Source organism: Zalophus californianus, chromosome 2 (assembly GCF_009762305.2).
Source record: "Zalophus californianus isolate mZalCal1 chromosome 2, mZalCal1.pri.v2, whole genome shotgun sequence".
NCBI lineage: Eukaryota > Metazoa > Chordata > Mammalia > Carnivora > Otariidae > Zalophus > Zalophus californianus.
This window is the reverse complement of record NC_045596.1, coordinates 132,339,943-132,358,679: the sequence shown is the minus strand read 5'-3', so window position 1 is coordinate 132,358,679 and position 18,737 is coordinate 132,339,943. Positions and strand designations below refer to the sequence as shown.

Here is an 18,737-nt window from a genome sequence, read left to right as displayed (position 1 = left end):
CATATAATTTTACTCATATGTAGAACATAAGAAATGGTGCAGAGGATTACAGGGGAAATGAGGGAAAACTGAATGGGAAGTCATCAGAGAGGGAGAAAAACCATGAGACACTCTTAATTATAGGAAACAAACTGAGAGTTGTGGGAGGGAGGTGGGTGGGGGATGGGGTAATTGGGTCATGGGCATTAAGGAGGGCATGTGATGTGATGGGCATTTGGTGTTATACACAACTGATGAATTATTGAACTCTACATCTGAAACTGCTGATGTACTATATGTTGGCTAATTGAATTTAAATAAATAAAAGAATAATACTGAAAAAGCTACATTCAAAAGATATAGAGACCAGAATAAAAGGCTTGAAAATATAATTTAATAAAAAATGGTGGAAGGAATTCAGAATTCTTAGGTTAGATAATGAGAAAATTTATGGAAGAGATGATAGTTATCTTATGTATTTGATTTATGTGTCACATGAAAGAGAAAGCAATTATTAAAGTCAGAATAGGACCAATGAATGAAAACACTTAGGAAGCAAGTTTTAGTTTCAAAGAACTTTCTAAAAACTGTAACAATAAAAACTAACAAAATGAAATTTAATGCTAAGGAAAGTGGCAAGTTAACATTCGTAAGATATACTTAATAATAGTTTGCATGATTAATTCTTCATAAATGTCACAGTATTTCAAACATGAACAGAATTTGAGAGGTAATTTGTAACCCAACCTCTGTGTTTAAAGATGAAAATGCTAATGCCATCTGAGATCACCATGTAGTAGAAGGAACTTTATCTTTTATGTGAGAGTTTTCTTCTAAAACGTTTTAATTAAGCTTCTTTATCCAACCTCAATATGGTATCCACAGAAATTGGAAATTTTAAGTATAACATTTTTTAAGCAATTAAAAGATGTATGCCATTATGGGCAAAATTGTTTTTTGTTGGTTAATTATTCTAATTTAAGACTGTGAGATTCTATTTTGTTATGAATAAACAAACTGTTCACTGTAATGAAGCACAGTTATTTCCGGAAATACTACCATATCACATGCACTGTATTCTTTAACAACATACTATTACTTCAGCAAATAAGCAAATATTACATGCCCCACTTTCAGGCTTTAGATTGGTGTTTTGGTACTCTGAAGTTACACAAAGAAAATAAGGAAGTCCCAGTACAAGGACTAAATTTCTTTTATTAATTTTATTTAAGAAAATTTGATTTTAGAAAAAAAAAATGATGGTTGCTTAAGTGTGAACCCATTCTTTACTCCTCTCCCTGCCCAATGTTTTGGGTATATGGTATCATATTTAAATCATTTTATATTATGAATCACTTGGCCAATTTTATAGAAACACTTATTTTTACTGCTTTTGTGGGTTTCTTTTTATTTTTCATACTCTCAATAATTAAAAAAATGGGCAGAAGACATGAACAGACATTTCTCCAAAGAAGACATACAGATGGCTAACAGACATATGAAGAGATGCTCAATGTCACTCATCATCAGGGAAATGCAAACAAAGAGATCACCTCACACCTGTCAGAATGGCTAAAATCAACAACACAAGGAACAGCAGGTGTTGGCAAGGATGCAGAGAAAGGAGAACCCTCTTGCACTGTTGGTGGGAATGCAAACTGGTACAGCGACTCTGGAAAACTGTATGGAGGTTCCTCAAAAAATTAAAAATACAACTACACTATGATCCAGTAACCATACTACTGGGTATTTACCTTCAAAATACAAAAACACTAATTCAAAGGGATACATGCACCCCTATGTTTATAGTAGCATTATTTACAATAGCCAAGATATGGAAGCACCCCAAGTGTCCACTGATACATGAATGAAAAAGAAGATGTGGTATGGTATATATATATATATATATATATATATGGTATATTCTTATGTGGAATTTAAGCAACAAAACAAATGAGCAGAGGAAAAAGACAGAGAATCCAAGAAACAGACTCTTAACTATAAAGAACAACCTGATGTTTACCAGAGGGGAAGTGAGTGGAGGGATGGGTGAAAAAGGAGATGAGGATGAAAGAATATACTTATGGTGAGCACCAAGTAATGTACAGTTTTATTGAATCACTATACCATACACCTGAAACTAATATAACATTGTAAATTAACTACACTGGAATTAAAATTTAAAACTTAATAAAAAAATTACTGAATTTGATTTTTAAATAAACAAACAAAAAACCTTCGTACTCAGGGGAAGTAAAACAAGAAAATGGTAGCAAAGGAGAAAGGGTAGCAAAAGTCACAGAGTGTCCATGAAAATATCATTAACATGTAGACATGTTGGACCCCTTGGCTTATAAGTATAAATCCCTTTAGTAAATCAAAGTCTACAGTATTTTCTACGTTTCTTACCTTCCACTATCATACTACTAACCCAATATGGAAAATTTATTGTATCCTGCAATAAACATTTTAAAGACAGTGATACAACCTTTTCAGATAAAAAAGTTCAAGGGTTATTTCATCATTAAGGTATTACTTTACATATAAAAGAATTTAGCATAAGGTCCCCTTATTTTGCCATGTCAAGAATAAAGAACTAGCAAGAAAGTTAGTTGGAGTGAAAAATACAGGACAATGACTATATATAAGTAACTTCATGTCTCTGTGAATATACTAGCCACCTTAAAATGTACTTTATTATATATATTAAATATACACTATATTATACTAACCACATTAAAATTTCTGTGCGTTTATGTGTATATCCACCTCATGATTGGTATATTTAATATTGAAAAATTATAAATATTCATGTTTGCCTCTAATTTTGTTTTATTTTAATACCAATCTGCATTTTTTAATTCTAGCCACTATTTGTAAGAAGCAACATCAACCATATAAGATTTGATAGAGATCTTATAAATTTAAATTTTTTAATATTACAAAACACCTCCTAATAAGATAGGTTCTTTCCTCATTTTTTTGTTTTTTCTGGGTGTTATCTGGGTCAGGTGTTTTTTTATTGTGGTAAAAGATAATACATGAAATGAAATCTATCTTTAACAAATTTGTAAGTACACAGTATGATATTAACTATATGCATATTATTGTACAGAAGGTTTTTAGAACTTTTTTGTCTTGCATGACTGAAACTATACCCACTGAACAGCAACTTTCAATTTCCCCTTCCCTCCAGCCATGATAACATTTCTACTTTCTGCTTCAATGAGTTTGACTGCTTCAGATACCTAACCTAAGTGGAATCATATAGTATTTGTCCTTCTGTAACCAGCCTATTTCAGTTAGCATAATATCCTCAACGTTCATAAATATTGCAGTATGACAGGATTTCCTTTTTTTTTTAGACTGAATAGTATTCCACTGAGTAATATACTTTCTTTATCCAAATATCCATTAATGGACATTTAGGTTGTTTCCATTTCTTGGCTATTGTGAATAATGCTGTAATGAACATGGTAGTGAAAATATCTCTTTGGGATTCTGAATTTCAATTTATTTGGATAAATGCCCAAAAGTGGGATTGCTAGATCATGTGGTAGTTCTATAGGGGGCCTGCATCATTTTGCATTCCCACCAACAATACACAAGTGTTTCAATTTCTACATGTTTTTATTTTTATTTATTTATTTTTTTCTAATGGCCCTCCTAACTGGTGTGAGGCAGTACTTCATTGTGGTTTTGATTTGTATTACCCTGACGGTTAGTGGCGTTGAGTATTTTTTCATACACCACTGACCATTCTTCTAAGGAGAAATGTCTGTCTCCTTTGTTAGTTTTTTAATGAGGTTAGTAGGTTTTTTGCTATTGAGTGTAAAAGTCCCTTATATATTTCAGATAATAACCATTTATCAGATACATGGTTTGCAATATTTCTCCCAATTCCATAGATGCCTTTTCATGTTATTGTTTCTTTTGCAGTACAAAAGCTTTTTAATTTGATATAGTCCACTTGTCTACATTTCATTTTGTTGCCTGTGCTTTTGGTGTCATATACAACAAATCTTTGCCAAGATCAAAGTCATGAAACTTATCTCCTATATTTTCTTATAAAAGCTGTATAGTTTCAGATCTTACTTCTCAATCTTTAATCAACTTTAAGTTGATTTTTGTGTATGGTATGAGTCTTATTTCATTTCTTTGCATGTAGGTATCCAGTTATTCCAACACCATTTCCCTAGGAGACTGTCCTTTCCCCACTATGCAGTCTTGGAAACCTGTCAAAGATCACTTAACCATATATGCATGGGTTTAATTCTGGGTTCTTTATTCTGTTCCATTGGTCTCTAAATCCATCTTGAGGCCAGTACCATACCTTTCTAATATGTTTTGAAGTCAGGGAGTGTAAGGCTTGTTTCCATTTTTCTAGATTTTTTTTAGCTATTTCTTAATCTTTATGATTCTATAAGAATTTTAGGATTTTTTTTTCTATTTCTGCAAAAGACAACAGTGGGGTTTTGGTAGGGATTCCAGTGAATCTGTAGATTGTGGGGTGGTATAGACATTTTAACAATATTAAATCTTTCTGTCCATGAACAAGGAATTCTTCCCATTTATTTTTGTCTTCTTTAGCTTCTTGCAGCAATCTTGGAGTTTTCAGTGAACAATTCTTTTGCCTCCTTGGTTTAGTTCATTCTTAAGTATTTTATTCTTTTCAATGGCATTGTAAATCCCATTTCAGATTGTTCATTGTTAGTGTATAGAAATGCAACTGGTTTTTGAATATTTTGCATCTTGCAACTTTACTGAAATTATTAGTTCTAACAGTTTTTTTGGGGGGGTTGGATTGGTGGAATCCTTTGAGTTTTCTACATTTTAGAACATGTGACCTCTGTACAGAGAATTTTTACTTCTTTTCCAATTTGGATGTCTTTTATTTCTTTTTCTTGCCTAATTGAGCTAGGATTTCTTATACTATGCCAAATAAAAGTGGCAATAAGTGGGCAAGCTTTCAGTTCCTCCAATAAGTGAGGAAGCTTTCATTTTCATCATTGAGTATGATGTCAGCTGTGGGCTTCAAATGTGGACTTCATTATGTTGAGGTAATTTATTTCTCTTCCTAGTTTATTATTTTTATCATAGAAGGGTGCTCAATTTTGTAAAGTACATTTTCTGGATCTACTGTGATGCTCATGAGATTTTTATTTCTTCATTTTGTAATTGTGGCGTATCACATGATTAATTTTTATAGGTTGAAATATCCCTTGTATCTCAGGAATAACTCCCCCTTGGTCATGGCCATCTATGATCCTTTTATTGTGCTGTTGAGCTTGGCTTACTGGTATTTTGCTGAGAATTTTTGCATCTATATTTTTCAGGGTTATTGGTCTCTAGTTTCTTATCTGACAAGGTCTTTTTTCTGGCTTGGTATCAGGGTAATGCTGGCCTCATAAAATGAGTTCAGAACTGTTCCCTTCTTTTTCTATGTTTTGGAAGAATTTGAAAAGGATTATCATTAATTCTCCTTTAAATATTTGGTAGAATTCTCCAGTGAGCTCATAACCTCATGCTCCTTTTGGTATCCTACTCTATATCTTTTGGTTGGAGAGTTTAATCCATTACATTTAAAGTTACTGATAGGTTGCTCCTACCATTTTGTGAATTGTTTTCAGTCCATCTTGTAGCTTTTTTATTCATCTTTTCCTCTCATTGTCTTTCTTAGTATTTGAATGTTTTGTTTGTTTGTTTGTTTTTTGTAGTGACACACTGATTACTTTCTTACTTCTTCGTGTAACTTCTATAGGTTAGTTTCTTTGTAGTTACCAGGGGAGTTACATAAAATATAACCATAAAAAATGATTTTAGGCTTAAGAATTTCACTTCAGTTGCATACAAAAACTCTACTCTTTTACTTCCCCACTCATAATTTATATTATTGATGTCAAATTAATCTTTTTACATTGTGTATCAGTTAACATACTCTATATAGTTATTTTTTATACTTTTATATTTTAACCTCTATACCAGAATTAAAGAGACTTAGGCAACACTGTTATAGTAGTATGATACTCTGGATTGGTCCAATATATGTAATTTTATTAATAAGCTCTGTACTAATATCTTTCCATTTGAACTAAAGGATTCCCTTTGACATTTCTTGTAAGGCTTTTTTAGTGTTGATTATCTCTCTTTAACTTTTGTTTATCTGAGAAAGTCTTTATTTCTCTTTGACTTTTGAAGGACAGTTTTGTTAGATATAGTGTTCTTGGTTGGTAGTTTTCTTTCTTTTTGCAGCTCTTCAAATATATCATCTCACTCTCCTCTGACCTACAAGGTTTCTGCTGATAAACCTGCTAGTAGTCTTATGAATACTCACATGTATGGTGACAAGTCACATTTCTCCTGGTTTTCAAAAATATTTTTCTTTGACATTTGACAATTTGATTATTATATTTTTCAGTATAGACTTTTTAGGTCCTCCTCAGAATTCCTTGTGTTTCATGAACTTATTTCCTTCCCCAGATTTGGGAAGTTTGGGGCCATAATTGTCTTAAATAAGCTTTCTGCCCCTTTCCTCTTTCTTCTCCTTTTGTGACTCCCATAATGTGTATATTAGTCCTTTTGAAAGCCCCTTAGGCTTTCTTCACTCTTTTTCCTTCTTTTTTTTTTTCTTTTTGTTCCCAATTGTATAATTTTCAAATGACTTGTCTTAAATTTGCTGATTTTTTTCTTTGCTTAGTCAAGTATGATGTTGAATCCCTATAGTGAATTTTTCTATTCAGATACTGTATCCTTCATTTCCCAAATATATTTTTAAATATTTTCTCTTTGTTGAAATTCTCAATTTGTTCATGTATCATTTTTCTGAGCTCTTTGAGCATCTTTGTGACAGTTATTTGGTATTCTTTGTCAGGTAATTCACATACTCCCTTTTTTCTTTTTTTTTTTTTTTTAGTGTCACTTTCTGGACATTAATTTTTTCCTTGATTGGACCATATTTCTTTGTGTTTTTCATGTGCCTTATAACTTTGCTTGGGATAATGCGTTTTTAAAAATAGCTACCTCTTCCAGTCTGTATGGATTAGCTTTGTAAAGGGAAAGATCTTCACCAATCAGCCTGGTTAAATATTCTAAAGGCGTCTCAAACCTTTTCTGTGGATGTGTATTCTTTGGACTTGTAGTGTGTAAATTTTCAATTAGAGGGACTTGTGAGTATCTTTTTTCAGGAGTTCATAATCCCTTGTTCTTCTTGGTATCTGTATGCAGTACTGCTGGTTCTCTGGATCTGGCATAACCAACCCCCCAGATCTCTTTTGTTCTTTGTGGCCCCAGGCTGTAGAGTATGCTAGGTCCCATTAGCACTCCAAGTCAGGGAAGACAAAGACCAGTCCTCTGGGTACTTCAACAAAAGGCTAGAGCATTGGATGCATGTTCCACTCTTCCCTTCTCCAAGGGAGTGGCCTGCCAAGATGTTTTGGCTTCTGTTTGCTATACCACAAGTCCTCTGAAGCAGCAGCAAGCCATCCAGTTCTCTTTGGTTCTCAGCAGCCCCAAGGCATCTCGTATCTGCCAGGTCCCATCAGTGCTATAAGACGAGAAGAAACCAGTCCCTTGGGCAGTCGCTCTCCCCAAATAAAGCCAAAGCATTGCACCTACACTCCAACTTTTCTCCTCCCAAAAGGGAAGCTGGGAGTTGAAGATCCTTTCCCACTTTTTCCACACTGAACTGGAGGGGAAGGTCTATGATGAGTGAATGTGTGCTAGTCCAAACCTTTGCCTTTGTTCTCAGCAATCCCCAACCTAGTGCTCTTTTGTTAGTGTTTTAGAATCAAGCAACACAGAAAGCAGTTCCTCTAAAAAATCAGAACATGGACATACAGTCCAATCTTCACTTTCTCTCCCCCCTGGGGGAAGCCAAGAGCAGTCACTTTCTCCCAACTATAGTGCACTGTTCCAAGGAAGATTATGGGGAATGCCCTAAATTTTCCTACAGAAGCTTGACATAGCTGGTTTTATATGCATTCTTTTTGCAGGAGCCCCTTGACTTGTTTCTGGATTTCTCACAGAGAAAACTGGTCATGTTGTGGTTGTTGAGAAAGTGTCTCTGGTGGGAAAAAGAGGGTCTGGGGCTTCCTATTTCACCATCTTACTGACATCACTCTCTTGACCCTTTCTCTGTTTCTTAAAATGAAATCTTAATATCATTTTTTGGGACTGTGGCAACATTTGATTTTTCCAATTACCATTTTATTTCTAAACTGTCATTTCCCTGTGAAAATAAGCAGCCACCTTAACTTGCAATTTGTTTTTGGTAATCACTCACTATGATCTGGAGCAATATTATATGCTGGAAACATGAATTGTACATTACTTGATTATCAAGTTTTCCTTCAAATATCAAAAGTCGAATAAAGAACTCTTAAAATTTTATTAGCAATGTTTATATTTAGTTCAGATTTTGATTCCAGTATATTTAAATGATTGCACAACTCCAGTTCTCTTCTCCATAAAACTCTGAGACCACATTAATTACTATGGCAACTAGTATGAATACCACACTAGCTCTTTTACTAAACAACGATTCTTTTACTTAAACACAAACATAAAAGTGAGTTGAACATGATGTCATCTAAGGTACCTCTACAGGTTTACACTGATATTCATTTTCTCTAAGGCATCTAAACAGGAATTTGGGGAATGTTTTGAGATGAGAGATTAATTTTAAATTTTTCCACTGTTTGAACCTTTTCTGCTAGAATAACTGTCCTCAAGATTTGATGGTAGTGTGAAAGGAGTATTTTTTCTTTAATATGGACAATAAAGAAAGCCTCTGTACTCTGATTAGAGGCAAATTATTCATTCAGTGGATAATGCGAGCTCTCATTTCCCCTCTGCATCACAAGGGTGGTCTCTACATGAAGTGATCAGATGAGTGCACACTAAATTTGCCGAGCATTGCTCTGGAAGGAGGAGGGTGTCCAAAATATAATGGTTACTCTAGAGGAAGCTACAACTTTTGCATAATCATAATTCAGCAAATAGACACATTCTTTTTTTTTCCTTCCATAGCACTTTGAGCACAGAAAACATGGTTCAATATGGTCATTCATATATTTATTTATATTCCTACAAATTTAGGAACTACTGACTACACACAAAAATCTTTAAATTGGCCACGAATCTTTAAAGGAAACATTGGACATTTTTGACCTTTCTTACACTGTTAAACCAGCTACATTTAGCTGAAATGAAAGAACACAAGCTTTCTCAGCAGCTTAGACTAAATGCATTCTTAAAGTATTTGAGAATTCAGTACTGTTCCCAGACATTTTGTGCAATGGTGAGAAAAATTTAAATATCAGAGAAAAAAAAAAAACCTGACAGCCAGAGAAGAAATGATTGCAACTTGTTATGGATCATCTAGAGAAGCCCTAAACATGCAGAGCTGTCAGCTATGCAGATGGTTAAGCAATAGTCAGGCTCCCCCAAGAAATTTAAGAAGAAAAATCTCTATGATGCTAGGTAACAACAGTATAATTTCATGGATTATCAGACTAATTATCTCTTCTGAGAATGCAATAATTAACTTCATTAAATGAGAAGGAAAATACTTTTATTTTGACAATGTCCTAAAATCTTTTTCTTCCAGAATGAGAATAATTAAGTAAACCACTTATTCAGATAATACACCCCATCCCTCATCCTTCCAGAGAAAACCAGAGGAAATAAACAGATTGCAGTCTGAGGGATTTAGCATAGGCATGAAGAAATACTTCTTATCTGCAAGTAATAATTGTGTTCCAGGGATTGACTGGTCAATGACAGGTCTATTTATACATCCATTTCCTATCCCCCAAACCTAGGTTTGTATTGGAACCTTTATGTATATAGGTCCTCTAAAATCATTTCTATTCAGACTTATCTATTCAACACCTGTCCTCTTTTATTGAGAGAAGAAATTATCAAAATGTGAAAGTCTAAAAATAGTGGTTTATAATAGAAAGCCTAATTCTTTCTTAATTATAGGTATGCTATAGTGGGACTATAATTAGAGATGATCAGTGCTCCAAAATGAGTCAGACTTTATCATTCACTCTGTAGAAGGATGTACATGAGTTTCATAGCACAAAACCCTGGGAAAAAAAAAAGATGCAGGGTCTTTTTCTTCATACAACTTGGTTACAAGATTGTCCTCCATTTATTGTCTCTCTCTAGCAGAACAATGTAAATATTTCATTCACGTTTGTTTTACTGGTTATACCTGATTTTATTTTAGAAAATTTACAGCTGAAATTGGAATTCTGAAATAATGCACACTTACTGACTTTACTAAAGCAATATTATTATAACATAGTTTATTAAATTATTTACCTGAAATCTGAAAATACTTTAGACTTAAATTGGGTAACTCATATTATCTTAGGACAAAACAGATAAGTCCCTATGAAGGATGGAATATTCATCTTATAATTTTAAATAATGTGCTTTTATCCAACAAAGATATACTTTTAGGAAACATTTGTTATGTTCGGACAAAAGACAACAAGTTATTTTTCATTCTTTAGCTAGTTACATATCTTTAAAATTTAAACAATGACTTGGCTTCCCAAATCAATTTCTCCAATGACTAAATCCAAAGCTCTTGCTGTGATAAAAACAAAAAGCTGGCTTGATAAACTCTCAGACAGTAGAAAATTTTTAGTAATATAAATAATAAAATCCTAGTCATAAGCAGTGTAATAGGAAAAAGTTTCCAATGAAGCCAAATTGAGCTATATTAGGAAACATAAGATAACCTTTAGAACTATAAATATTGGCAAATGGTAAAAATTGTAAATATTTTTCTTCCACATGGAATTAGCTTCCTTAGGTCTGGAAGTAAGCACAACAGATGGCCAGGGAACAAAGAGTACAATACATGTCTTCAGTCTAACTTCAGCCCACTGCATCTATATTCCCTTTCCTGACAGACTGGGCACCATGAGTCTGCCTGCTTTCACTCTGTCCTGAATCCACCTACAGAAGCCCCAGGCATGCCTAGAGCTAAAAGACAGTTGAGAGAGGACGACCCAAGATGTGTAGTGAATGTCAATTTTAGGAATAGAAGCAAGGAGAATTTCCCGTGTAACATTTTCACCAGAAGCTTAGAAATTCAATCAGACTACAGCTAATAGACAAACTATAATATACCCAAGGATTTAAGGGAAAGAATGCTAGTGAAAATCAATTATATTTTGCTTTTATGATGTTTATGAGTTAGCTTCACCTTATCCATTACATTTTAAATAACAGTCTAAAGAGAAATTCTTTTTTTCGAAAGGGGAAGCTCTTATTCAATCTCCATATGCTATTGCAGTAAACTTTATGTGAAAAGGTATGAGGCATGATGAATACAGCTGGAAAACCACAGTATCCGAGAAAATATTTCTGGGAGTCAAAAGCAAGAATAAGGTTGTCCTCACTTATTATCATCACGGCATCCAAGTATCAAACATTAATACGGTTATCAAAATTATTCCAAGTTACTCATGATTAAGCAGCACCTTTTTATTGAATCCAACTTTTAGAAACAACCTTTCGTATACATAATTTCTCAAATTATAACCATGTCTATATGTCAATGGAAAAATTAGCATGATGAGCTCCTATTCACTCTGGTGATGTGTGCTGTTGATGTGGTGATGTTAGTAGCTTCCCTTCTACTGGGAATCAATATAATAGAGTAAATAGTGTGGCTCCTAAGTACTTTTGAGGCCATGCTCTTCTTTCTCTAGATGTGGAGAAGCTGACTACAATGCTATATGCACTGAAACCTAAACCAGTGTTGATACACCAACAGTTCCTTTTGAAGGTATGTTGAAGGGAAGCGTGAGTTTCTACCATTATAATTCTCTAATGTCACACAGGCAAACATGGGTGTAACTGAAACTGAGCATGGGCACAGCAAAATAAATCCAGAGACTTTTATCTGCAAGTAAAAATGGGATATCAAAAGAACCCTATAGGGGTAAAAGGCCCTCAACACACTTCCTAGCTTCCTGAATTTGGTCAGTTATCTGAGCTTTAGCTTAATAATGCATGGTCTGCAAACAAAAATCATTGCCTTGATTATCAGGCATAAGTACTGTGGTATTCAAAAAGATAACGGATAACGAAGATGTGTTATATACACACCATGGTATCATGCCATTTACAACCACATAGATGGCCTGAGAGGGAATAATGCTAAGTGGAATAAGTCAGACAGAGAAAGACAAATACTATATGAATTCACTTATATGTGGAATTTGAGAAACAAAACAAACGAGCAAACAAACAAACAAACCCAGACTCTTAAATACAGAGAACAAGCTGGTGGTTGTGGGGGTGGGGCAGAGATCGGTAAAGTACATAAAGGGGATTGAAAGTACACTTAATGTACTGATTAAGGTGTGGTATTGTCGAATCATTTTATTGTAACCTGAAACTAATATAACATTGTATGTTATTTATACTTTAATAAATAACCAAAGAGTACTGAGCGCTGAGTAGTGTGTAGACTTGTTGAATCATTTTATTGTACACCTGAAACTAATGTAACACTGTATGTTAATTATACTTTAAATAAATAAATAAGCAAAGAGATAATGCATAAGAAACTGCTTGGGAAAGCTACGCCAATAAAATTACCAGTTTGCCTAATTACTCAATATCACTTCCCGATTACTCCTAGAAAGGGTAAGCTCCACAATCTTATATTGGCAAATGGCACACCACAAATTATGTTGTCAAGTGGATATACATATACACGAATATACTGCATATTGGAACCATGGTCTTCATGGAGTTAGTGCACTGAAACACAAGAGTAACAGCATTCTTTCCCAGAGTCATCTAGCCTTCTTATCCTTGTCCACTAGGGAACTTGAGTATACCGATCACAAAATCTTGGCATCTTGATTATTACACATATGTTTCTATGATTGACTGAGTTAAGGTGTCCTGCCAAGCTCTGGAAATGTGAATGTACAGTTGTTGAGAGTACTTGGTATTACTATTGTGCAAACAAGCTAATGACAGTAACTCTCAACATATGTTTACTAATCTGTAAGGCAGTATCGGAAACAATTAAGATTATTTTAATCAACATTAAGTAGCACTAAGTAAACCATGATACAGCAAGTACCTTATTCATTCACATATTTCATTCACTTCAAGAGGAAGAATATGAATTAAATATATAAATAAAATAAATGCAAGTCCTACTGGGATACAAATAATAAAAAACTGCTTCAAGATACACTTCTAATTAAGAACCATGAAATATTCCTAACTTATTTTAATAGATCCATTGTTATGATCAAGCTAGAACACTGTGCTACAGAAAAAGTGTTTATATACATATTACATACATGTTCATAAATGAAAGCAAATTGTTATTAGTAGCAAATCTGTATTATAACATTCATACATAGAACTGCATTAAAGTCACAGTAGCTGCTGATAGATGGACCACACTTCCTGCACTTAAATTGCAGTGCTTACAGAAAGCATCAAGGTCCTGCCCTCCCCTTCACATATCCAGATTATTATCTATTATCAGCTGTGGTCTGCCCGCCCCCCTTGTTCTCCTGTCATATTTCAGCTCAACTGAAGTTAGTGGAAAAAAATACCAGAGGCAATGTAGATGAGACAGTCTTCAAACTACACTCTACTATTTCAACGGGTCCTAATCCTAATTTTGGAGTGGCCTAGATTTCATTCAAGCAAATTCAGATGCATTCAAAGATTTAGTTGGATTATTCAGATATCATCATGTATTATATATACTGGCCTAAAACCTAAGTTTATCAGCTATATTAAACATTTCAATAGAATGAGTTCTTATTTAGAGAAAATAGTATAATGAAAAAAATTATACTGACGTCAGGTTATTGGGCTTGTCCTATAAACAAATACCACAGGGTCACAATTTTTTTGAAAAGTAAAATATATTTAATAGACACACTATAATTATGCTACCCATTTAGGACCTTTGTTAGCCTTTTCTTGGAGGGTTTGAAAAAAACTCAGGATTTTCACACATTTATATCATCTGTCTCCTGACACAGAATTAACATATCTGATTTGAAAGTTCTTTTTTTTAATTATTTTTAAGTTTTCAATAGTAAACTGTGTAAAAATATATGACAGTCATGATTATTTAAATTAAAAAAAACTTTTGTTTCAAAGATAATAACAATCTAAACTTAACTATACTTGCTTCAATTTTGTTCCAAAAGGACAATCAATCTTTATAAAACTATAATTCTATTGTAATGTTGTGTTTCTCTCCTAAGGAGTTAGGGATGACAAAACAGACAAGATGGAACTAAGGACAGGGATGGGGAAGGGAGGGGTATAGAGACAAGGCCAAGGACAGAAACAGAGTTAGAGACAGAGATGGTGCTTACTATCACATAGTACCTTTGTGTAGAGCACAGGAGGGAGGGGGGGAGGACAAAGTTTAAAATGGTTAAATTTTAAGATCAAAATCAGAAGTTAACAAAGCAGAATCTCTTACCCTGAAAAATTCTTTAGTGGATCCAGAGTCTAATGTTCCATAAGCAATTTCTGTTTGCTTAGAAAGATCCTCAGCACTTTCGATGGGAGACACCATCCTCTCTACGGTCAGGAAGGCAGCTAAGTTAGCCGTGTAGGAGGAGATTATGATCAGGGTAAAGAACCACCACACACCTCCAACAATGCGCCCAGAGAGGGATCTAATAACAAGTATGAAATGGATTTGTAAAGTGAAATGAATGACCTAATTAAAAAAAAACAAGTTAGCAATATTATGCAAATATTGACTATATGGGAATATTAACTTTATACTTTTTAATATATCTGCTAGTTAATAAAACTGGAAATTATTAAGCATTCTGGGTAAGGAGTACAGATTAGCTAGATTTAATGAGCTACCCAGAGGCCAAAACTTCAGATTCCTCGTATTCTTTCATAATTATAATGCCTAAATCGTCTATGGTATGAAATCTCATAATGAAGCAATTTCAAGAAATGTGCAAATAATCCAGCCAATGCCCATCCTACTATCCACTCATGACATGAGTAAACATGAACAAGAGAATTTAACATCACTTGTAAACTCACAATAATGTTGACAAACAAAATCAAACATTAAAATAAAAGAATGTGCACCATAAATGAAGTTCTAAATTGAAGAAACCCTCCCTTTAATTCAGCCAATGAAGTTCCAAAACTCTCAAAAAGGTCCAAAATTTCACTGGGTTTTTGTGTGTGCAAAAAACATAGGTTTTAGGTGCAGCACAGGATAGAAAATGGGGGAAAAAATGATACAACAAACAAAGGGATGACACAAAATATAATTCTTAATGAACAAAAATCTGAGGCTTCCTGGCATGGACTGTTATCACCCTGTTCCTCTGTGCCTCCTGCTTAAGAAAAAAGACAACTCAAGGAAAACAAAATTAGACATTTAAACGTTAGCCAAGATACAAATTCCTAATTTGCAATATAATAAAATAATAATATTTCTTTGACCATAAATTCATATGTAAAATACTTTTAAAAGCTTAACAGACCTCTAATAATTTACTTTACTTTACTAGAGAGATAAATATAGATACGTAGATATGGAAATAGATACATAGCATATAATTTTGAAAGATTTGGCGAGATTCTATGCGTTAAAGGGATTTAAAAATAAAGGGATTTAAATAATATTAACAATCCAATACAATAACATTTTGGGTTAATAACTTTGCTATGTCTAACAATTAAACTTGCTACAGTGAAGAGGTAACATTTCTAAAAACTTAAATTACAAATATTTGGTAATTTATGGCTTAAAACAGACCTCCTGACATTTAACAGTAAGAAAATACACCTTTGTAGAATAAACTATTCTAGCAGTCAAAAAAGTGGGGAAGCTTATTTAAAAGTAAAGATTTTGCGAACATCTATTGCTAAAAGAGAAAGAGCGAGAGGTGAGCAAGCATTGAAAAAAAAATATAAGAGCCTTTATCACAGTCTCTGAGAGATGCAAAGAATTAAGTAAATATGACAGGATGGAAAAAAGTTAACTTCTCTCTCAGGCGAAGGGTATTAAATACATTTTAAATTTAAGAAACCTCTTGTGTCGACACAGCCACTCTCAAAATGTTCACTATTCCATAAACAATGGAAAGTATAATTAAAGGGCATGTACCCCATATTTAAGAGGGCAGCTCAAATCCCTTAAAACAAAACTGACTTCTTAATAATTGCTTTGACACTATAAACTGCATGGTAATTGGCACATGTATTTCAGAATTATTTTTATAACTAGTTCTGTTCCATTTGTAAAATAAACACAAGTTAGACATAAATTATTCTCTATTCCAGTGCTTAAGACAGATTTAATGAGCTTAAATATGCCAATTTACTTAAAGTTTCACAAGATATCTCAAAAAAATTATTGAACTTGTACATCATTCAAAACTGAAAATTCCTGAGCAACTTATTCATCCATTTGCAAGTGTTTTCAAAGGATCCATTAATGTTTCTGAAAGAGTTCTGAGAAACTTTATGCAGGGGCAAATTCAATTATGTCTTATGGAGACAGACAAAAATGGTTTCTCTACTTAAAAACAAACCTTCACTTCTCTGAATCTGCACTAAAGGAGCAAATAAACACAGATATGCTACCATTTATTTTTTTATTCTACCATTTCTTTTAAATCTATATTAAATAATTGTTTTAAGAATGGCATTTTTATTTATTGGAATCCTTTTGAGATATTGGAAAAAAAGAGAAGGCAAGCAGGAAAATAAAAGTCCACTTAACAGCATTTTGCTCTCACAATTTCTGTGGTTCCAGGCTTCAGAAAAGTATAGTTAACATATTCTAAACTTGATTTCAGGAAAATGACCAATTCAGTTCAATAAATCGATCCTGATTAAAATTTAAATGTTCTATTAATATTAATAATATAGTTTCCATACCATGTTTTACTTGAAAAGAGGTGATAAATATCTTTCAAAATATTTAAAGAGTATCTCAAAGTGATCTGTGCATTTCTGCATCATCATCATCATTATTATTAGATACTATGCTTCTCTGTTCTTTTCTAAACTGGAGTAACCATAACTGCATTGTAAAAAAGATAGTTTGGTTTGTTTTAAAAATCATTAAATTTACCAATATTATGCATTATGTTCAATATTTAAGTGCACATATAGAATGAAAGATATGTACACTTAAATTTTTTTAGCAAAGCAAATTTTGCTTCATATATATTCTGTAGCAAAAACTAAATCAGTTGATACAAGGAAAAATATACTATCTTAAATCTATTGTATGGTGACCAACATAACATAATAAAATTAAATTTTAAAAAATCTATTTATCTTACCAGGAAATACAAATTATTATATGTCAAATTGTAGGAAGTCATGACTCATGAATGAGATCAAGAGCACAAAAAAGGCCATATTTTACTAAATGGGCCTGTTGAAAATTAGAAGTTGTCTGTTTGTCATGGTGGACCCTGGAGTAACACAGATATTGATAAATGTGCTCAGTGCTCCAGCCCCTATAAATATGTTTTCTGTTCCTTGACAAGCACTGGACTCCAAAACCAGTAACTTCAGAGCCATGATGCATGAAGAGTAAGGCAAACAAATCTAAGGATCCATCTACAGGAACCCAGATCAATATATCCTACTTTATAATGAACCTCATTTGCTCCTCCTTATTTAATCAAAAGGCAGAACACAGTTTATGTTACCCTAGGATAATTGCATTTTATCTCAGGATTAAAGTAGCATTATACTTCAGTAGCCTTCTACCAAAATGAATAATTTTATTGTCACTTATGGACCAGAATATTCTCTGAGATCCCCATTTGATTAGTATTTTCTCCCTCATTATTAAAAACTTCTCTTTTATGTCTTTAACTTAAATCAGATAAAACTATAGAGATAAAACTATGAATCATATATTTTGTGGGAGGTCATCATATTTATGTATATTATTATATGTAGCATTATTCTATATTTCTATATTTTTCTACACTATATATTAAAATTATTATACATATATGCCATGCAAATACCATTGGCATTATTGCTAATTCAGTGCAGTTCCATAAAGAAGTCACAGGGAATTTTGGGGAATTAAGATTGTTTAGGTCCAAATAATTTATAACAATGTGTCCTACTAACAGAGAAGTAAGTCATTAATAATTTCTGCATATGTGATATATTTAATTTATCTCCCTGGGTGGAGTCATCAAAAAAGACTGCAAAAGATACAAACTTTTGAGTTTCTCATATAGTTTTTTGAAATTAATCAGTTATCTCCAAAGTGCTCAGAAACAAATATAATAAAATAGTATTAGAAAAATCATCCCCTTTACTAGTTATTAAGATATCCCATAGATCAAAGGACAGTAATCAAACCTAGACTAAAATGTGCCAGTAGACCTTAATTTAGGCTTTAAATGTGAAAGAATCACACTAGAAAAAGCATGTTTTATTCTTCCAAAGAGCCAGATATGGCTAACCTTCTTATTCATGTATGTAACATGAAAAAAGGCAAAATGTATTTTGTGAGATATTCATTATATTTAGGCATTCTAGTGCAGTACCTAATATATCAAAATGAGACTAGAGGTGCAGAAATGTATTCCATTATGTGTGTGTATTACTACTGAATATAGCACAAGCTGCAGTGAATCAGTCATCATTATTACTCAACCATGTATTTCTAAATACTTGGAAAATATCTTATCGTACATTCCCTTTAATTCAGCGACGTA

The 18,737-nt window shown here is 33.1% G+C and overlaps 1 protein-coding gene across 3 annotated transcripts in view; it reads right to left on the bottom strand.

Moving 5' to 3' along the window:
• The window catches only part of GRIA2 (glutamate ionotropic receptor AMPA type subunit 2), a 149,446-nt gene that overhangs the window by 19,413 nt on the left and 111,296 nt on the right, over window positions 1-18,737 (bottom strand). For all 3 annotated transcript variants that reach the window (XM_027598314.2, XM_027598313.2, XM_027598312.2), the window contains exon 12: window positions 14,480-14,678. In XM_027598314.2, the coding sequence (XP_027454115.1) occupies window positions 14,480-14,678 (199 nt within the window). The remainder of the gene's footprint in view (window positions 1-14,479; window positions 14,679-18,737) is intronic.